This window comes from Sarcophilus harrisii, chromosome 2 (genome assembly GCF_902635505.1).
Source record: "Sarcophilus harrisii chromosome 2, mSarHar1.11, whole genome shotgun sequence".
Taxonomy (NCBI): Eukaryota; Metazoa; Chordata; class Mammalia; order Dasyuromorphia; family Dasyuridae; genus Sarcophilus; species Sarcophilus harrisii.
Window position 1 is genome coordinate 500,871,046 of NC_045427.1, and position 23,175 is coordinate 500,894,220.

Here is a 23,175-nt window from a genome sequence, read left to right on the forward strand (position 1 = left end):
ATATTGTTATTTCTGAAGAATAGTTATTGTTATTATTATTATTGTTATTATTATTATTTATTCTCAGTCACAGAGAGGATAAAGAGTTTCCTTTATCTTCCCCATTAAGCCAGATGTAAAGCTAGCTTTCAGTCCCCATAGCCCTAGCTTTCTAGACTATAGTTCTAACCAGATTAGAACTTCTCATGCCCAGGTAACATGAGTGTAAACTCAAGTGGGAATCAGTGCAATTAAGGTACTAGTTCTAGATCTATCATTAATTGTTTATAGGATCTTAAGCAAATCGATTCATTGTCTTGGGCCTCAATTACCCCATGTATAAAAAGAGCAGGTAGAACTCAATGAGGGCCTTCCCAGATTTGAAATTATATGAATCTTTATATGCTAGTCCATAGAAGCCTAGTGTTCTAACTAGAGAAGGAAAGTTCTTGATGAGGAATCATAGACCTAGGCCTGAGTCCTGCCCTGATTGTTTATTTGCAGTGTGTTCCTAGTTTGATGCTTTGATTTCTCCATTTGTCAAATAGCACTAATGATTTTTGGAACTCTTTTCTAAAGAGGAACTTCTGATAGTAGGATTTCTAGGAATACAAGTTTGTATTCTGGGTAACTTTCTGTGGTAATAAATGGTTTAATATGGAAGAGAACTAATCCTTTTCATTTGTATTACTTTTTGCCTCAGCACCTGAGGTAAATAGATTCATTAATGATTTCCCATGTCATCCCATGTCCCAAATTCCCATAGGTATTTGGAATTGGGGGAAGAATTGGAGATTTGAAGAGCTACCATGAATTGTGCTTAGTCACAAAAGAAAGAACTAAGAGCAATAGGAAGAAATTTTATAGAAGTAGATTTCAGCTCAATAGAATGAAAAAATTCCTAAACCAGGGATTCTTAACCTTTTTTGTGAAGGTTGTCATCTTGGTGAAGGAATGTGGGCCTGTGAGCCCCTTCTCAGAATAAATGTTTTTAAATGCATAAAATAAAATGCATGTGATCAAAAAGGAAACAGATTATTTTGAAATAAAATTTTTATTTCATGAACCTCAGATTGAAAATCCTTGTTTTATCCAATTGTCTACACCAACTCTTGACATAAGCATGGCAATTATATGTGATTGTGTTTAAGTTTTATAATGTCTTCTCAGATAGGTAGAAAAGCATTATAGTCTCCATTTTATAGGCGAAGAAACAGGCCCAGAGATCCGGTTCTATGAATTACCCATGTTCATAACACTAATAAATACTGGATGTAATATTTGAACCCAATTCTTTCTGACCTTAAGTCTAGCACTCTCCATTGTGCTATATTAGTAGAGGTTTAAAGCAGAGGTTTGTTGGTTACTTGTTGGGAGTGGGGGTGTGGGATAGGGATAGAATGTTAGAGATTGTAGAGAAGATTCCTGTTCAGATAAGAGTTGGACTATCTAATTCTGAGAATCTGTGATACTTTAAAAAAGAACAACAAACTCTCCCAACTTTTTAAACCATGGTCTTTTTTTATTCACTATAGTAATTCACCGTAGTAAAGTGAAAGGTAATCTGACCCTGAATATATTAAGAACAAATAAGTATGACAGTCATGCCATGGGTCATCTCTGATCAGAAGAAGTGTTTCTAAATAATACAGAAATTGCCTTGTTAAAACCATGCTTCCTGGGCCTCCTTGGATTTCATTTTTTTTTTTATCCTATTATTAGGAACATTTCAACCTTAAGAACCCCACTGGAATGAATTGCTTGTTGGATGGAATTATCCCCCCAAGTTCTGGCCTTTCCAGTTCCAGTGCCCTGGTTTGTTGTGCTGGGCTTGTGACACTGAGAGCCAACAAACTGAGTCTCTCCAAGGTAATTTCTTAAGAAACAACTCTTTCTCTCAAGTTTCCTTTGTGCCTTTTTGTTTAAAAACCATTTACATTCGAGTCCCGGGCCAGAGTGTCTTGCTTTGAATGAGAAGCGATGATTGGCCTTTTCTTGTACCAGGTTCTGTTTCCTATAAACCCATCCTAAGGTAGCTGTTATCTTCCTGGCTTCCTCCGCTTCCACCAGAGGAGCAACTTGTCTGGGATGAAGTGTCTTAAAGGTGCTCTCGGAGTCAGTGAAGGGCTGGCTGCTTTGGCAGTCCTTCCTATCACCTCATTAACAAGTTAAATTTGGAGCAAGAAATTTCAGGCCTCATAACAGTGTCTGTTTAGTTTCACTCATAACCTTAAATTAAACACTTGATTGAGCAGTGTTTAAGGAAGGTGAAGACCAAACAGAAAGGGGACTAACAGTGTGTATGTTTACTTTAGCAGGTTAGTCAATGTAATAAACTTTTTTCCTCTTAATATTGCATTACAAAGAGGAAATGCTTATTTAAAGAATATATAAATCCAAGAATAGGTCAGAAAGCTGCATTTTACTAGTTCACATAAATCTCCAGCTTCACAGCACAGAGCAGGTGTGCTCCATTTTAATTAATGCTTTGGGGCTCTGGTTCAAATAAAACTTTACTGGAGAGCTTTTTTTGCCTGCTGTGGATGCCAGGACCCAGTGTGCACATCGATTGGAAGCACACACCTGCATCAAGTCAGACCTGGGAGGAGAGTGTTGGTCACCTGAGAAGAGAGTATGCATGACCCAGGCTTCCTATGTCCAGCCGACATCTGTTAGTCTAGCTGGATCACATCAGACTGCCTCAGGAACCAGCAAGTTTGGGATTGAGGTGGAAGAATTGCTTCCCTCCTCACCCATCCCTCACTTTTTTTTTTTTTTTTTTTTTATCATGGTGGGCAGAATAACAGGGACAGGGGGAGGCACTGCATATGAAAAAATGTTTTACTCCCTTAGGTCCTGCTTTTCAGTCTGATTATTCATTCCAGTAAATAATCTTCAATTAGGTCCTTTTGAGGACCATTGATAATAGGGATATTTAATCAGGAAGAAGTAATAGACTCTTTGATCCTGTGAAAGTAAACCTGGATTATAATGGATTGAGCTAATTCCTTTTTATCAGTTGCCTGGTTATCCTGTCTAAAGATTTTTGTATTTCTGTATTGCACATGTGATTCTGTGGGGCACGTTAGGGTACTTGTATACTATGCTTAGTTCTGGATATTATATCTAAGAGGGGCAAAGTGGAACCTGTCCAGAAGAGGGGGTACAGAATGGGTAGTAATTGGGCTTAAAGGTGCATGGGACAGAATATTTTTAACCTAAGGAAGATATTTAGAAGAGATATGATTGCTAACTTAAAGACTTGAAAATCTCTGATATGGAAGAGTAATTAGATTCATACCAATTGGATAACTAGGTAGCATAATGGATACAGTGCAGCACTTGGAGTTAGAAAACTCTGCCTTATGTACTTAAGAGTTGCTTGATACTAGATAAATTGCTTAGTTTTCTCAGTCTTAGTTTCCTCATCTGTAAAATGGGAATAATAATAATCTGACCTCACAGGGGTATTGTGGAGATCAAAGGAGATAAAATATATGAAGTATTTTGTAATTTTTAAAGTGTTATGCTAAAGGACTAAAGTAGGGTAGTGTGAAGTATCAAAACAGGGTTTGACTCAATATAAGAAAGAACTTTTTTTTAAACAAAATTCTCTAGAGTCCAATGGGTTGCCCCTTGGGTTAATAAATTTGATGTCATTGTGACTGTTTAAGTCATCTGACATATATATTGTCAAGAGAATTATATATATTATGAGTTAGGAGGTTGACTTAGATTATGTCATGGCTTCTTCCCAAACTCAAATTTTATTGAATTGGAATCTTGTATAATTCCTGATCAGGCATAAGTTGGAAAAGTGCTACAGAACCTAGCTCTCACATTGTTTTAAGTCAGGAAGTAGGCAGGAAGAATGAATGTGTAAAGAAAGGAAGAATCCCACCATAAAGAGCTATTATGGTGTGACAAGAATTCTTGCAATGAATCTAGAAGCAGAGAATGACTCTAAAATATCCATAAGCAAGCATTCATAGAAAACATAGTTTGGACACAGATTCAAGTAGGATTCCTGGGAGCTATGAAGGAAGAGTTAAAATGTTTTTGTAAATGAAATAAGAACTTTTGAGGAGAAAATTAGAAAGAATTGAAAAGAGAATCAGCAGTTTGGCACAAGAGGTACAAAACTTTGTCCAAGCAACAAACTCTCTGAAAATTAGAATTGATCAAAAAGAAATGAACAACCAGATTTATTATGAGACAATAAGAAATATTAGATCAAAATCAAAAGACAGAAATAAGTTGAATAAAATGTAAAGTATCTCATAGCAAAAACAACTGATTTGGAAAACAGAGGAAAATAATTATTAGGCTTGAATACTATGATTTAAAAATAATATAATCTAGATACCATATTTTAAGAAATTTCAAAACTACTCATATCTCTTAAAACCAAAGGGCAAAGTTAAAATAAGAAAATCACTAGTCACCCAAAGAACCCATAGTGAAAACTCTTAGGAGTATTATAAATCCAACCAAAATTCAGAGCTTCAAAGAAAAAATACCTCAAGAAGCCAAAAAGAAATAGTTCAAGTACTGGGGAGCCACAGTCTGGAACACACACAATTTAGTGGTCGTCACTATAAGGGGACTGAGATCTTGGGCAAAGAATGTAGGTTGGTATAGCCAAGAATAACTTAGAAAAATTGAATATAAAGCTACATCAAAAAAAGGAAACTTTAATTGAGTAGAGGACTGCTAAGCATTCATCCTTGATGAAAGGACCAGAGCTGTGTAGAAAATTTGAATTTCACACATGGGAGTTGAGAAACATAAACACATGTGAATAAGGGACTAAACAAGGATAAACTGCTTGCATTCAAATGTGGAAAGATGAATTATGGGTGTCCTCTAAATCCTGTCATCATCATTGTCAGAGGTCATAGAAGGAGTCTACTTAGATAAATCTGGAAGTGGTTCTTCTGTGTTTTGATCTCAAGAGGTTATTGGAATGGAAAGAAAAGAGGAATACCCTAGGAGGAGAAGGGAAAGGAAGGTTAAGGAGTATTCTCTTTCATATAATTTAGGTGTGCAAAGAAGTAGGGAGGGAATGGAGGTAGCAGCTGACACTTGAACACTCATATAGAACTGGGTACAGAAATACATTTGAAAGGGTAATACAAGGGGAAAAGGAGAGAAGGGAGAATTAGAGGGAGGAGAGATTAAGATATCCTTAGTCTTAAGCAAAACACACTCTGATGAACAGAAACATTTATTGCTCTCTTTGAGGTGACAAGAAAATTTGCCAGAAAAATTGTTGTACTGTTAAGAAATAATGACATGAAGATTTCAGAGAAACCTGCGAATATTTGTATGAATTGATCAAAACCAAGAGAATGATTTGTATAATAACAATAATATGGTTAAGACAAACAACTTGAAAAGATCATTATAATGACCAACTAAGATTCCACAGGACTAATGATGGAACATGCTACCCACTAGAGTAGAGAATGAGATATATATGTTTTTTGGACATGATCAATGAGGAAATTTGTTTTGTTAGGCTATATGTGTTTGTAACAGAGGTTTTGTTTTTCTTTTGTTCTTACAAGGGAGAAAGAGGGAGGAGCTTCAGTGTGAGGGTATGAAGGCAAATTTCTTCTATTTGAAGGATAAAATATAATTTAAAAAAAGAAAAAAGAAATGACCAATTGGGAGCGTAAGGAGTCTTTAGTCTGAAGTTCTTTAGTGGTTTCTTCACAAGTATGCTCATAGGGCTCTGGGGACTCAAAAGAGGACATATATTTAATCCTTGGCCATAAGGAATTATAGTATACAAGAGAGACATTCGTGTTTTATTTAGCAAACAAGAATGGTGAGTATTGATAATAATAATTTGAATTGAGATAGGGCTTTATAGTTTACAGAATATGTTCCTTACAATGATCCTGTGAGATTAGGTAGTATAAGTATTCCAATAATCCGCTGTCTTAAATACTCCCATGTGTCTGTGATCTCATCATAGTATTTTGAGTATTTCCTTAATGTTTAACAATGCATATCCTAGTCTATCCATGTCTAAACATTGTGTACTACTTATGTCCATATCTCCCCATGGCATCCACAATACACGTAGATGATGATGTTGAGATTGCAGAAGCTTCCTTTCATTCTCAAGATATTGTATGGCTACCAGTAGGCTTTCCATTGATTCTCCTTCAGCCTTTGCTATCTAATTAGCACACATTTCTTTGATTACATCATTGAAAATATTATCATTTCCTTTTTAAGACAAGGAAGATAAAGCTCAAATCGTTTTTTAATAGCTTGCCTAAGGTCACAGAGCAGGGGAGAATATGTCCAAAAGTCTATTAAACTCAGATTTTTTCACTCAGAATCTATCATGTATAAATGATTACAGTGAGTATATGTAAGGATCATTGATTAGTTGACGTTTGCATGTGAATGTAGCTCATTTGAAATGTCACGTGGCCTTCAGAATGAAGAGATATGTTGTGTTATAGGAGCAAAGCCTTAAAATTATGCAAAGGTTCAAATTTAAGTTTATATTTTTAATAGTCTTTTAGTACATGTCATAAGAAAAATCAGAAAGTGATTTGCAATGTCACCAATTACTAGCCAAAGAAAGTCATATGAAGACATTGTATCATTTTGCTTGGAATAACCAAAAGCTTTAGCTATGGAATGATTAAAGAAAAGAGTATTTACTCTCAAATGATTCAGCCAGATGGTGAGTGGTAATGAATGGCATGGAATACCAAAGCATATGAGAGGATGACAGGTCCAGGACAATGTCTTTAATGCAGTCTTTTAAATTCAGCATTGAATATGACCTCCATCTGTGCTTTGCTAGTGCAAAAGCAGCAGAGGGTTTGATGTCAGCATCGATTGTTCTTCCATAAAATATATTTGAAGTTTTGAGTCAAGAGGTAGCATTGTCAACAACAAATCAACAAACATCTATTAGGAACTTGCTGTGTGCCAGGCAGGAGAACTGGGTTTGAAGCCATGAAGATTTATTTTCCTGAGTTCAAATCAGACACTTACTGGCTGTGTGACCTGGGAAGTTACTTAACCCTGTTTGTCTCAGGTTCCTCATATGTAAAATGTGTTGGAGAAGAAAATGACAAACCTCTCCTGTGTTTTTGACAAGAAAACTCCAAATAGGATCACAGAGAGTCAGGCATAACTGAAATGACTGGACAATAACTAATCTGCCAGACATAAACATAAGTGGAACAAAGTCCCTGTCCTCAAGAAGCTTACATTCTAATGTGTAAGGGAGCTAAAAGGCAAGGGAGGAGTGGAGGAAGAAAAATGGAGATTCTGAGGAAAACCTGTCAGTCAGTGGGAGAGGTGCCAAGAGCAGAGGGTATTTCCAAGGGGAGGGTGAGCTTCCAGAGGTGAAGACATTTCTGTGACATGGTGGAGAAAGTCCTGTGGAAATGAGTCAGAAGATGTAGTTGGCCCAGTCTCTTGCCCATCTTCACCCCACTTTGTTCTCAAGAGTTTTTATGATGTCCAACTGACTAAGTGGCCCAACTTTTATACTCCTCGAAAGACTGGAGTCTCATCTCTGTGATTGCTTCTGAGAGTGGATATGTCACATTACCTTTTTGTATCTCGGTTTTCTCATCTGCAGGATGAAGAGCTCAGTTTCTTTAAGATACCCTCTAGCTTTAAATCCTATAAATTAAATTCTGAACACATGAACCCAAATTCAATTCACCTCATTCTGGCACTAAAGGGAAAAAAAAAACCAAATCAACTGTGTTTCTATCAGTTGTGTGGGATGATGTTTTTATTTGTGTTAGCATTCTGTTTTAGGGGCAGACTTGGGGAATGAATCATTCATTTATTTATTTAATGATTTTGTGCACTTGAATTCGTTTGGATAATGTGACTAAGCTATTTGACTGCAAATTAGAAGTCTTGCTTTTCTGCTCTTGTTTAGGTGACCTCTGGGGTTTTGTTTTTTTTTTTTCCATTTCCTTTCCTAGGCTAACTACATGTTTACCTTCAGTATAAACTAAGGCAAACAAGTCTAGTTCAGAGAACAGCAGATTAAAATATCTAAGGCCAATGTTTGTTTCCTAGTGCTTGCAAACTTGGCCTTTGACTTTGCACATTAAAATTTAAGTGTGTGATTTTTAAGTATGCATGTTCTGTCTCATGGTGGTGTGGAAAAAAAAAAAACATTTGATTTCACATCAAGAGTCTTGAGTCCCTATTATTTAATTTATTAGCTGCATGATTTTGAGCAAACTGTCTTTCCTCTTTAAGCTCTAGCTTTCTCCTATATAAAATGAGAATGATTAAACTATCTCATCTACAAAATGATAATGATTAAATTATCTCTAAGTTCCTTCTTCTTTCTAAATTTACATGATTTTACGTATGTGATAGTTACAAAATTACAGGGTCAGAAAAAACACCACTGGCCATATAGTTAAACCTATTTCTTAAAAAGAACCTTTTCTGTAACTAAAGTTTTTAAACTTTTTAAATGTCATATATTCTTTGGGCAGAGTGGTGACTCCTGTGGACTCTTATTCTGAATTTTATTTTAAAATAATTGAAGAAATCATACATTTTAGTTAGGTGAAGAAAGGAAAGATTCAATTTTTTTAAAAAATCTAATTTCATGAACTCATTGACCTCTATCCATGGTTCCCAGCTGAAGAAACTTTTCTCCCCAAACCAATATGTGATGATCTAGACATTGCTTGAAGATTCTTCAGTGAGAGAAACCTACTCTCTCCCCAAATATACCATTCTGGTTTTTGACAGTAATGATTAAGACATTTTTCCATACGTTAACCTTAGATATCTTTGTGATTTATAAGCTCATAGGATTTTAGACTTAGACTTGCAAAGAGCTTGAGAGGCTATCTAGTTTAACCCCCTAATCTTACAGAGAGGTTGTGACTTGCCCAAGATAATACAGATAGTAAATAGGATCTGAACCCAGGTCTTCAGATCTTAAAGATTGAAAGCCTGTGTCCTTTCATTTGTACTATACAGCCTTCAGTTTCTTCCTTAATTCATTGTTGTGGGTCTATCCTTTAGGGCCAAATAGGACAAATCTGATTAATCTTCCACATAAATTAGATCTTAACATTTAATCACTGTGTTTAGGAGACTCTAGACTAAGACTTTTACAGGAAAGTATGGTAAATGCTATTCAACATATAAAGAACTAGAACATTGTTAAGCATCTCACATAATTGTGTATTTTTCCCTTGGGCTCAGGGTGTTTTAGAGTAATTTAGAGCTGAAATCCAAAGGGAAAAAATTCCTTTACTGAATATGCTTTGTGTTTAATTTTACCCTCTGAGTTTTCTAGAAGCCCTTCGTGGTTATAGATCTTGGGGTAACTAATGGGATGGAATTTAGGGACTCATCACAGCCTTGCCATTGACTTGTACATGAATATAGATTACTCTTTTGCCTTCTATATCCCTTAGCTTCCTCTTTATGAAATGGAGCAAGAGACTTTCCTTTTTGTTCTGCAGAGAGATGGTCAGAACTGCTAGGGGTGAATGAATACACATCTCTCACTCTGAACTGCTTGGTAATTACAATATTAAGAAAAGAAAGGAAAAAGTATAGAAAGAAGGGGAGGGAAATCAGGGAATGGAATTAAATTGGTAGATTAGAAGGAAGTTGTTTAAAATGAAGAGAGATGTGAGCTATTAGGGTGGAAGATGTATTTGTATAAAATGTGGGATAGGCAGCGTGATTTAGGTGGTTAGAGTGCTGTAATTAAAATTAGGATGACCTGGATTTGAGCTTACTTCAAACAATGTTTGACTCTGGGTCTAGATCTGAGCTTTAAATGGAATGTATGATTTCAGTAAGCAGAGAAGATAGGGAGGATATTTTAGCAAAAAGGGAACAGAGAATAGAAAATGGTGAGGGGTTGGGAATTTGAATAATATAGTAGGTAGATAAAGTTCACTTAAAAATGTAGCTTCTTACAGGAGAATAATTAAGGGTGAAGTTGGAAAAGCGAGTTGTCAGACAAGGGAGGACTTTGAATAATATTACTAAAGAGTTTTGTAACAGGAATCAAATGATAGCTGTTGTCAGACAAGTCCATTTATCTTTCTTTGGGTCCATAAGATAATGATTCTTTGTCAAACGACCTTGGATTGACCTAGCAACCTCTTACTGATTCCAGTGATTAGGCATTGTATTAAAGAGTACTATCCATGGAGTGTCATGTTGGACTGACATTTAAAGGACACGTCTTTTTTAGTATCATAGAAAGACCCTACCCATTCTCTTTTAGGTTGTTCCCCTTCTTTCCTCTTTTTAACCTGTTATTTTAGGACTCTGCTAGTTCTCCTTTGGACTTTTCAGCTCTTCAACTGTACTGATAGGACAAATCCCCTAAGGGGATGACTGCTCTGGGCTTAAGGGTATATGCTCCAAAACCATACTTGTGATATCCTTCTGGAGTGCTTGGCTTATCTCTATAGTTAACAAAGTTAACTCAGAGCCAAGTCATTTACTGAAATGGCATAGTAATACAGAAATAATCTCATAAGAAAATTCATAGAGATGTAGATTTGAGAATCTTCTTCAATAATTACATTATTGACTTTATTATTATTTGTTTTGATTCAACAATTATTAAAGCCATGTCTAGGAAGAGTGTGTAGAAAAAAAAAGATTAGAGGCACAATGACTGGGCTTTGCTAATGTTTAGAATGCATGGAGACGTAGAAACACTGAAAGAAGAAAAGAAGGATAACCAAAGAGAGTGGAGGGGAACCAGTGGGATGCCAGGGGAATGAAACAGGATAGGAGATGGGAAGAGTAGTCAGCCATATCTGAGGATGCAGAAAAGTCAAGGGGAATGAGACTCAAGAAAAGGCTTTTGATATGATGAAGTCTTTGGTGACAAAAGTTTCTGAAGAGCTCGGGATGTTGGGTGCAATGTATTCAAAACAAAATTCGCCTTTCCTCCCAAACCTATCCCTCTTCCTTCCATGTTACTGGGGAGGTTCTTACCTTTGGTTGCCAAGCTTGTATTCCCAGTGCCATTCTCAATTCCTCATTCAATTCCCAATCTCACCCAACCTCACTATTTCCACTCTATAACATCTCTTCCATTTACCCCATTCTCTGTACTCACATAACTGCCATCCTAATTAAGGTCCTTATCATCTCTAGCCTGGATTATTGTAATAGCCTTTTAGTTGTTCTCATTGTCTCATGTTTCTTCCCCATTTTATTCATCCTCCAAATAGATGCCAAATTGATTTTCCTAACTAAAGCACAGACTTGTCACCCCTCACCTTCCACATAGTTAAACTACAGTGTCTCCTTGTTATCTCTGGCATTTAAAAGCTCTTCACAACTGGCTTCTTCCTGCCTTCTTAGGCTTCTTACACTTTATTCATCCTTATGTACTTTAAAGTCTATTCATGGTGTCTGACTGACTATACCACAAAGATGCTCCGTCTCGTTTCTTTGCCTTTGTACTGTTTGTCTGCCATGCTTAGAATACTCGCCCTTCTCATTTTTGCCTCTGTGAATCTCTGCTTTCTTTGAAAAGTCAACAAAAGTACCACTTTCTATTAATCCCCTATCTTTCAGAGCCTTCCCTACAGAAAATGACCACTATTCATTTTGTATATATTCTATATATACTAATATATGTAAATGTTGCCTCTTCTGAAATTATATATTGTTCCCCTTAAGGTCTGGCCCTGAGTACTATGCCTGCAACATAATAGGGGCTTTATAAATCTTGTTGATTGATTAAAATGAAGAGGGACACAGTGAGACAGTAGGGATTTGAAGATGATTGTGCTTTGAGGAAATGGATAGAAAGCATTTAATTTGGCTTTATTGGCACTTAGATGACTGACTAGGGTTGATTTGTGCTCTGGATGATGTGTCGACTGATGACATTAGTTCTAAGTTGTGTAAATCACTCTGTGAGTTCAAAGCAGTGTCTGCTTAAAATCTGAAATAGCCAAATTTGAGTTGTGAATTATGAAGTTTTTTTTTCACAGATAGTAAAACAAAAATTTCTTCATTGTTGTTTTTGCCTCAATTTCAAGTTTTGAATGCAGTAAATCTTTAGGTACTAAATTTGGATTATTTTTATTTTAGCTTACTAGAAGTAAAAACGTTTCCATTATTGTAATATTATTCCTGTCTTAAATAGACATGATGTCTTCTTTTGCTGAATTATTATCTACTGACATTTTTCAATTTTATTCTTAGCGATTTAAAAAAAAATCATCATTTTACTAACAAAGCAGAACCCTCTTCTCACCCCCCTCCCCAAAGAAAACAAGTAATATTGCTTATAGGTGGGGAAAGTCACAGAATGGTGTTGGTGGTGTTTACATTGATTTTATCTAAAGTGAATTATTAAAAATCTTTTATGCTTTTTATTCAACTTTTTTTGAACAACTTAAAGCCTGAGAGATATGGTTCTTGCCCTAGACTAATAGGTACAAGCTACCTCCTCCATTATGACCCATTATTGTAAAGCTTTTATTTCTTGAAGCCCTAGTAGAGGAACTAATATTCATGTTGTGATTAGAGCCTTTTTCCTGCTCTCATTGTCAGAGTAATAAGACTTAAATTTTTTTCTTTTCCTCAGTAATATTTTATTTTTTCAAATACATGGAAAGATAATTTTCAGCATTCATTTTTGTAAAACTTTATGTTCCAATTTTTTTTCTCTCTCCCTTCCCTTTTCCCTCCCCAAAACAACAAGTAATCTGATATAGGTTAAATATGTGCAGTCATTTTAAGCATATTTGCCTATTTGTCATGTTCTGCAAGAAAAATCAGACCAAAAGGAAGGAATTATGAGAAAGAAAAAACAAACAACAACTACAACAATAAAAGGTGAAATACTATGCTTTGATCCACAATCAGTCTTCATAATTCTCTTTCTGGATACAGATGGCATTTTCCATCTAAACCTGTTGGAATTGCCTTGAAATCTCCTTATTGTTGAGAAGAGCCATGTCTATCACAGTTGATCATCACATAATCTTGTTACTATGTATACTGTTCTCTTGGTTTTGCTCACTTCACCCAGCAACTGTTCATGTAAGTTTTTCCAGACTTTTTTGATATTATTCTGCTCATCAATTCTTATAGAGCAATAATGTTCCATTACATTCATATACCATGAGTTATTCAGCTATTCCCCAGCTGATGCATATCTATTTAATTTCCAGGTCTTTGCCATTACAAAAAAAAGCTGCTACAAATATTTTTGCACATGTGGGTCCTTTCACCCTTTTTATGATCTTTTTGAGATAAAAATACAGTAATAACACTGCTGAATCAAAGGATATGTTCAGTTTTATAGTTCCTTGGGCATAGTTCCAAATTATTCTCCAGAATGGTTGGATCAGTTTGCAACTCCACCAACAATGCACTGGTCTCCTAATTTTTGCTACATTTATCATTATTTTTTTCTATCATCTTAGTTAATCAGAGAGGTATGAAGTGGTAATTCAGAGTTGTCTTAATTTGCATTTCTCTAATCAATAGTGACTTAGAGCACTTTTTCATATGATTAGAAATGGCTTTAATTTCTTCATCTGAAAATATTTTGTTCATATCCTTTGGCCATTTGTCAGTTAGGGAATGATTTGTATTCTTATAAATTTGAGTTAGTTTTCTACATATTTTTAGAAATAAGGCCTTCATCATAAACACTGGCTGTACAAATTGTTTCCCAGATTTCTGTTTCCCTTCTAATCTTGGCTGCATTGATTTTGTTAAAACATAAGCTTTTGAACAGTATACATCTGTTCAGTACTTGGATGTTTTCAGTATTTTTGGAGCCTCTATCTTCTAGGACATTCAGAGAACTTTATGAAGCCAAGTAGCTTCAAGTCACCAGCTCCTGAGAACAGAGACCTAGTTGTCATAGACTTTATATCGAGTTTGAACATTTTCTCTCTTTTTGGTTAAAGGGAAAAGACCTTGTTGCACCATACAAAATATAATGATTTCTTTTTTAGTCCCAAATTCAAAAAACAACTTACTTGAGACACAGAACTACTGGGAGGATTAGAATGCAGTCTGAGATGATTTGGGATGTAGTAAAGTCATAGGATTGTAAAATTTAGAGATTATCAAATTCAGTTTATTCATTTAGTGGAAGAAAAGCTGAGACTTGGGGAGGCTGAAGTGGATTGCCTAAGGTTACACAAGTAGTAAGTGGCAGAACCAGAATTCAAAGCTAGCATGTTTTCTGCTGTAATATGTGTCTCTTTTACCATTTGGCTAATTCTATTTTCTAAGGTATTATTATCTTCAGTATTTTTTGTCCCTCTTTTACCAAATTGTTGACTTTTTTCATGATTTTCTTGTATCACTTTCATTTATTTTCCCAATTTTCCTCTACTATTCTTATCCCTTTCTCTTACTCTCCCAGGATTCTTATGAGCCTTGTGTCTCAACCTGAAGATAGTAAGGGAAGGGGGGGGTTGGATAGTAAGGGGATGTTAAGGATCTGATTAGAAAAAAGATAATAAGGAACCTTTTGGTGGCACTGGGTAAAAATCCTGGAATTGTTTATCAAAGTTCTTGCCCATATGCAGTTCCAGGTTGTAATTTCAGGGTAGAGAGAATTACTTGTGAGTTGTCACAAAGGAACAGAAACCTTGGGCCTAGTTCTAAGTACTAGCACTTGTGGATGAAGGAGAATAGGGGATCTTATTAATGGTTCAGAGCTAAAAGAAGTACTAGTTCTTTGTGACTAAGGGAGAACAGGGGTCCTTGCCACATAAAAACCAGAAGACAGACTAGGAGGGCAGTGAGTATTCCTTTCTTGGAATCAGACCACCTTGGAATCACCTAATATTTTCAAACTCCCAGAACTGGCTTTAAAGACAGTATCAAGAAAAAGTCTGGATCTTAGAATGATGATGTCTCTCATCCCCAGGTAAGCAGACCTTACTTAACTTTAACATAAAGTTTAAAGTCAAAGAAAGAGGCTAGAAAAATGAACAAACAACAACAAAAAAGTGTGACCACAAAAAAGCTACCATAGTGGCAGGGAAAATAGATTTAGAAGGAGATAGCAACATGAGAATAACTTTAAGCTATTCCTTAAAGAAAAATCCAAATTGGACACAAGGCTCACCAGAATCCTGGGAGAGTAAGAGAAAGGGATAAAAATAGTAGAGGAAAATTGGGAAAATAAATGAAAGTGATACAAGGAAATCATGAAAAAAAGCCAACAATTTGGTAAAAGAGGGACAAAAAATACTGAAGATAATAATACCTTAGAAAATAGAATTAGTCAAATGGTAAAAGAGACACAAAAATTCATCCAGGGAAAAGAATTCATTAAAAAGTGGAATTAGCCCTCCCAAAGGGGGGTACAATGAGATTACTGAAGAAAATAACCTCTAGAATTGGGCAAGTGAAACCTGATGATTTTATGAACCATCAAGAAATAATAAAATCAAAAGAATAAAAAGTAGAAAAAACATGAAATATCTCATCAGAAAAATAATATGAAAAGCATATCAAGGAGAGATAGTTTAAGGATTATTATACAATCTGAAAACCATGATAAAAAGACCCTAGATAGTATACTTTATGAAATTATAAAGGAAAATTGCTCCAATATCTTAGATCAATATGGTAAAATAGAAATGGAAAGAATCTACTGGTTACCAGAAAAAGATCCTAAAATGAAAACTCTTAGGAATATTGCAACCAAATACCAGAGTTCTCATGTAAAGAGAAATATTGCAAACAGTGAGAAAGAAGTAATTCCAATATTGTGGAGTCATAGTCAGGAATACATAAGATTTAGCAGCTTCCACATTAAAGGAGCAGAGAGGGAAAAAGGAGTAGAGGGCTTTGACTTAATATGACTATGAAGGCAAAGGAGTTAGGATTATAGGGTTATAACGAAGATAACCTGCCTAGGAAAACTTGAGTGTAATCCTGCAGGAGAAAAAGTGGATGTTTAATAAAATAGAAGACTTTCAAGCATTCCTGATAAAAATGCCAGAGATGAATAGAAAATTTAACATTCAGACACAAGACTCAAGAGAAACATAAAAATATAAACATGAAAGAAAAATCATAAAGGACTTAATAAACTGTTTACATTCCTATATAGGAAGATGATATATATGACTCCTAATAACTTCATTATTATTAGGGTAGTTTGAAGCAATCCATGATGACAGAGGACATAGGTATGAATCTATTATGTTGAAATGATTCCTTCTCCCCCTCTCCCTAATGAAGGAATGAGAAAGAGGGATGCATTGGGAGAAAGGAGAAGGGAAAAAAGATGCACACAAGGAAGAACTTTTATAAAGAATTAGAAGAAGAGAATATGTGAGCAACCCTTGAACTTCATTCTCATTGGAATTGGTTCAGTAACATAGGAATATACATACACACTGAACTGGTAAAATAGAAATCTCTTGCCCAATCAGGAAGTGAGAGGAGATGTAGATATAAGAAAAAGGGAGGAAGTTGATAAAAGGTTAAAGGAGGCAATAATTAGAACCAAAATGGACTTTTAAGGAGGAACGGGTAAAGTAAGAGGGAAAACAATAAACAAGAAAATAAAATCATAATTATGAATGTGAATGTGATGAACTCAATAAAATCATAATTATGAATGTGAATGAGATCAACACACCCATAAAATGGAAGTGTATAGTAGAATAGATTAGAAACTACAAGCCAAAAAAATTGTTTTTTGTTTTTTGTTTTTTGTTTTTTTTACTAGAGACACACTTGAAATAGAAACACAGTTTTAGAATAAGGGACTAGAGCAGGGTCGAATATAGTTAAAGGCAGGAACAAAGTGGCAGGTGAAAGATGAAGTGACTGGAAGTAGAGGCTCAAACTTCCAAGCATGTCTTTGTTTCCTCAGTCATCTCATCTTTCACCTGCAACACTACTGTCTAATACAGTAGCAATCATGATCTCAGACAATGCAAATGCAAAATTAGATGTAATTAAAAGACATAATTAGGAAAACTACACTTTACTAAAAGTTATCATGGACAATATAAACATTTTTACAGCCAGTTTCTTCAATAAAAGACATTTCTCAAATGTAGAGGGAACTGGGTTAAATTTATAAAAATAAGAACCATGTCCCCCGTTGATAAGTGGCCAAAGGATATGAGCAGCTAGTTTTCAGAAGAAGATATCAGGACTATTAATAGTAATATGAAAAAATTCTGAGTCACCATTGATTAAAGAAATGCAAATTAAAATAACTCAGAAATACTACTACGTACTTATCTGATTGCCCAATATGGCAGAAAAAGAATATGAACAATGCTAGAGGGTTAATGGTGGAAAATAGGTATATTAATGGACTGTGGGTGAAGTTTTGAACTGGTCCAACCATTCTGGAAAATAGTGTGAAACTATGCCCAAAGAACTATACTACTACTAGGTTTGTATCCTAAAGAGATCAAAGAGAACAAATTAGGTTCTATATGTACAAATATATTTATATAAATTCTTTTTTTGTGGTGTGAAAGGAAGTCTAATAATTGCAGAGTGGCTAAACAAGTTGTGGCATATAATTATGATAGAATACTATTGTGCTATAAGAAATAAGGATGGTTTCATAAAAACCTGGGAAGACCTTACCCAAAATGATGTGAGCAGAACCAGGAGATCATTGTACATGTACATAGTAATTGCAATAAATTGTAATGTTGATCACCTGTGAAAGATTTAGCTGCTCTTATCAATTCAATGATCTGAGATGATTCTGAAGGAAAACACATCTCGTACTGAAAAATGGAGAATGGATTGCAGGAGTGGAGTGACTGGATCCAGGGAGATTAATTAGGAGGCTATGCTAGATGTGGTGAGACCTTTAACCAGGGTGGCTATCACATGAGCAAGAGGATGAGGGAGAGAAAGAGAGATTATAGACTATAGTAAGAATATGGAAGGAATGTATTTGTCTAGATTCCAGGTACCTGTAATTATTTGTCAAAGGAAGCTGCCCTGCTTCCCTGTACTTCTTACTCATACATCTTTTTTAGGTAAGGAAACTGGCACCCTAACAATTTTATTTATTTTTGGTGATAAAATGAACTGTTTATAATTGTTGCTTTAATTAGTAGAGTTGTGGGTAGAAATATTAACTTAGTTATATAAACATATTTTATTTTTTCAAAAATATGATATCTAAAAGGGGACCCTACTCCAATTGTGGTTTGAACTGTGTAGAGTATGGTGGGATTGCTGCTTCTCTCATTCTGAATAATAGACTTTTTATACTCAACATTTATGCGACCTTTTATTTTAGCTATGTGTGTGTATTATCTTCTCTACTAGTCTGTCAGTACACTTAGTTTTTAACAGTGCACTCAGATATTTATTAAATTATTCAATAAATCTTTCAATTACTGTCCTACATGTGTGTTCACACTAAAAAGGGATTAGAAATGATTTAGTGCTCGAGGGACAGAGCACTTAGGACCTTAACAAATATTAGGATTCTGTCTCCTAAAGGCAGGAAATGGTGTGGCCACTCAGGTTGTTTTGGTGGGGTTTGATCTTATCTATTTAATTTGGTGTGAATCCAAAGTAAATGCTGTTTTTGTATCATAGCAAATTGAAGCTGTTTCATTTCTTATCTTAAAGGATTAATGGAAATGTCATACTTATATAGATAAATTCCTGCCAAATTATAGCATTAAAGTCAGGAGAAGCAATAAAAAAAGACAAAAAGGTCATCAGTTGGTATCAAAGGTCATACTTATCGCATAGAAGAGGGATCTTCTCTCAGTGCATTGAAATGTAAAGATGTTTCTTCTCATGCTATTCTAGAAAATGAAATTTGGAATTTTAGACCAAACACCATGTGGTGTGTTTGTAAAACTCTTCTTTATTCTGTCCCTGCTGTATGGCAAAAAATTGTCCTATCTACAGTTCTTGATATCACAGAGCTGATCCTAGAGAGTGTCATGGGTTCCTGCTTTTTTCCATACTCTCTTCCCCTCTTCAACCCCCCTTCCCAACCCTTCCAGTTAACTAACTTGAAAAATAACTCTAAAGGTATCATTCTTAGAGTAAACCAGAATTCTACTTTGTTGGTAAGCTATAAGAATGTCTGTCCTAGTTGTGTTTCTCATATGTAGACCTTTTGTGCTGTCAGGTTGGCAATGAAACATGTTAAAACAATTTATACTACAATTAAGCCATTTCCCATGGAGCAGCATCATTTCTTTTGGGCAATACTGGAAGTAGGAGTGAAAATCCCAATTCTAATAAATAACAAGGAAAGAAAGTATTGGAAGTCTCCCTTCTAGAAACCCATTTAGTTATACATTTGTTTTTCATTTTGTTCAAAAAGGAATTTTGCCCTGCTATTTTCCTAATAGTTTTTAACTGAATTTGTTTTGAGGGAAGATTCTCTAAGATGCATGAATATACGACTTCCAATATTTTGTATCCTGGGACACATAAAAAATTCAAATGTCTTTGATTTGTTGAGCTAAAACTGTTAAAGAAGAGACAGATGAAATTTTTTCAAGAAAAAGTATTTAGAGCTTGGAAACATTTAATTCATAGCATAGATTGTTATCGTAGTCTCCTGGGGAAATATTGAGTACCACAACTGACTATTTGTACATATTTGTAAGTTAAATTGTAGGTGCTTTGCATGATTTAAATGTTTCCTAGGAACAGTAATGAGGAATAGGATAAGGAATTATTATAGTTATACATAACTTGAGATGTATCTGGTATAAGAGATGGTGACAGCAGAGTAGGAAACTTGAATTTGCATTCAGTTGCTTTCATAAAATACAGTTATAGCACAAAGTAAGCTTCCAATAACTACTTAAGACTTAGAATTGTTTGCCAGATGAAGGCATTGAAGATCAGGAAAACCTTTTAAGTTACAACTTGCTCATGAAGGTAGTAAGTTAAAATTTGGTTAACATCATAGAGGGGTAAAAAACAGAACTGGGATTTGAACCAAGTTTCCCACATGGTATTCAATTACCAGGAAAAGTTACTACTTCTGTCTTTGTTGGTCTCTCTGTGACCCACAGAGTTTTCTTGGCAAAGATACATTTCCACATGACAGCTCTTCAGATGCTTCCAGAGAACTATCATATCCTTCCCCAACTTCCTCACATCCATTAATTTCCAGGCTAAATATTCCTAGTTCCTTTAACTAGTCATCTCATGGCACAATCTCTATCTTTTTTCATCTTGGCTTCTCTGAAATCACGCTGGATTGTCAGTGTCTTTCCTAAAATATGATGATTAGAACTGAATAGAAACCTGACTACAGTGGCAATAGGACATCCTATTTTGTTTACTCATTCTCACCCTTAAGGTAGCCTGTGTTTTAGTCTTTTTGACTATTATGTGACCTTTTGACTTAGTGAGCTTGTAGTCCACCAATTCTCCCAGATCTTTGTCATAAACTGGTGTTTTGATACTTTTCTCCCCATCTCACCCTCATCTTGTATTTTTCAATTCATTTTCTTAGGCAAAGCATAGAGCTTTATATTTTTTTCTCTTCAATGCTTCAGATGTGTGATTTCATAGTTTGAGGCTGAGGGAATAGGTAATAGAAGGGAAGAGAGGGAAATAGAGTAATTCTGCTTGAGCAGCTTCTTCGGTCTTAGATATTCTCTATCCCTAGCAGAGAGGAACTGGTTAATAGAGCTTCATAATATGATTTCACTATTTTTATTGGTGTTATTTTGTTTGTGTATGACACTTGCCAACTGCTGGGAAATAGTACTCTCTGGCATTTCATTGTCCTGGACATTGGTCAGGAGGAGGGTGGTCCCTTTTGAGCAAAAGTTTGGCACAGACAGTCCAAGAGGCAGAATTATAAATTGTTACAGACCAAATAAAGGCTACAGGTAAAAAAAAAAAATCAAACAACTATTATTACCCATGTGGTCTTCTTTTAAAAAAATTATATAGAGGGATATGAATACCAAACTATCGTTATAGCCATCTTTGGATACAACAAATTTTAGTAGTAGTAGAAGTAGTAGTAGCAGTAGTAGTAGCAGTAGTAGTAGTAGTAGTAGTAGTAGTAGTAGTAGTAGTAGTAGTAGTAATTCCTGTCAGTTCCTGCACTATATCCATATTAAGTAAAGTTTTTATTAAAATATTGAAATAAAGGACAATGATCTAGAGCCCAATAACAGATGACTTTTGTATTACCTCTGGTTCAGCTTATCCTCATTTTTATGCTTTTCTTTATTAGTGTGGGCCATCTTTGAATGAGTTGGCTCTATTACACTTGTTTATTATCCCCTCCTGATCTCCAGGTAAACAGAATTATTTTGGGGTTGAAAGAAAATCCAGATTCTCCCCCCCCCTTCTTTTTATAAGGTCAAAGTCATTTTAAGGATATAGTATTTAAATCTACTGGTTTTTCTTGAATCTACCTTTCTTTTTAGCTTAGAAACAAGGTTAAGTATGACAAGGAAATAAAAGATTTTGTTAACAATGTGAAATTTCTTTAAAAATATGTTTTGGAGCTATAGACCAAAGTTACTTTCTTGGCCACAATTACATTGAAAGGAGATATTCCTCAGTTGTAAAGATTGCCTAGTTAATTCCCAGGATGCCCTGCTTTATATTACTGCCAGTTAGGTTATGCTAAGTAAAATATACAAGGAGGTTTCCTTTTTCATTTCAACTTTCAAATGATAGCTTTTAACGTGAACCACCCAGGATACTCTTGTATTAGTTTGCTGGTTTAATTAAAAAAAAAAAAAGTCATGCAGATGAAAATGCAGTTCTATGAAAGGTCTCAAGCCACTTCCCATCAAAGAAGACATTCCATGGCTATTAACCAGTTGTTAAGTTTGGCTGTGTTTATGTCAAATCAATTGGAAGCAGAGCCCTTTGGAACTCTATGTGTGGTAGTCAAAGCCGTAATCCATCATATAACCTATAATTTACATAAGTTATAGAGAAGGTAAAATTGGAGCGTAATTTTTGTAGTTAAAATGACATCCAGATAATATTTGATTAATATGTTCCTACTTTTGATGAACTTGTCTCATTATCTTGAAAACATATGCAAAATTCAGCTAATTGGAACTTTAGCAAACCAACCATAAACAGATGAAAGTTTTCATTAGACTTTTTTCTTAATGAGAATTGACTATTTGCAATTCTTTGTTATACCTTAAATATTCATTTTTATGTTGTCCTTATTCTCATTTTTATGAGCAGAACATATTTATGTTTTTATTATAAGACCTTTTAAGATTTCTGTTTCTTCATTAAAATGAAGGTCAAATTAAGAAGAATAATATTTGATGGTGGTGATGAATAGTATTTGTTAGATTTTTTTTTGTGTTAAATTCTGTTGGGAAAGAATTAAGCATTTATATAGTGAGCCATCTTTACAAATATTATGTACTGTTTGTCAGTTACTGTGCTAAGTACTTTGCAGAAAGTATAATTTTTGATCCTCACAAAAATCCTTTGAGTTAGGTGCTGTTATAATCTCCATTTTATGTTTGAGGAAACTGAGGCATAGAGAGATTAAGTGATTTTCTTAGAGTTACCTTGTCTAAATTTGGATCCTGACTCCAGGCCCAGTGCACTATATTGCCACCTAGTATGAATTAGTATGATTAAAATCTATTTTGGTGAGGGGCAAAATTTAAATGACTTTCTTGATACATCTTGCATTTGTTCACTGATGATTTTGCCCAAAGATTTTAGGTTTAACATCAGTTACATAAATTATTTTTATAGCATTAGCTGTACCACAGAGTACTAGATTTCTTCAAAGTTGTTTTTGTTATTATTTTTTAAAAGATTTTTCTCCCCAATTTATATATTATTGGTTCGATTTAGGAATAATATAAAGTATGCAATCTAAAATTGTTGTGATGTTATTAACATAACATGACATTTTATAATTCTTTGTAGCTAGAAGAAGAGCTATGTTATCTAGACCAGTGGATGGAGCTAGGGTATAGCATATGGGATAATTGTTTCCTTCATACATGGGAGTTTTCCATTAATCCAAGAATCAGTTTTAGCAACAATTAGTGTCCCCATTTCCCCACATGCCCTCTAACATTTGTTGCTTTTTCCTTTTATCATTTTGGCCAATCTCATAGCTCTAAAGTGATTTCTCAAGGTTGCTTAAATTTCCATTTCTCTAAATAATGATTTAGAGCATTTTTTCATGTAACCATAAATTTTTTTTTATTT

General features: G+C 34.8%; 1 protein-coding gene across 2 annotated transcripts in view; it reads left to right on the forward strand.

Annotated features, from left to right (window-relative positions):
• Positions 1–23,175, forward strand: part of GALK2 (galactokinase 2) — a 151,026-nt gene that overhangs the window by 63,237 nt on the left and 64,614 nt on the right. Inside the window, exon 5 of one of the 2 annotated variants that reach the window (XM_003755926.4) lies at positions 1,702–1,848. The exons of the other annotated variant lie outside the window; for it this stretch is intronic. Coding sequence (XP_003755974.1) covers positions 1,702–1,848 — 147 coding nt within the window. The remainder of the gene's footprint in view (positions 1–1,701; positions 1,849–23,175) is intronic. 2 annotated transcript variants of the gene reach the window in all.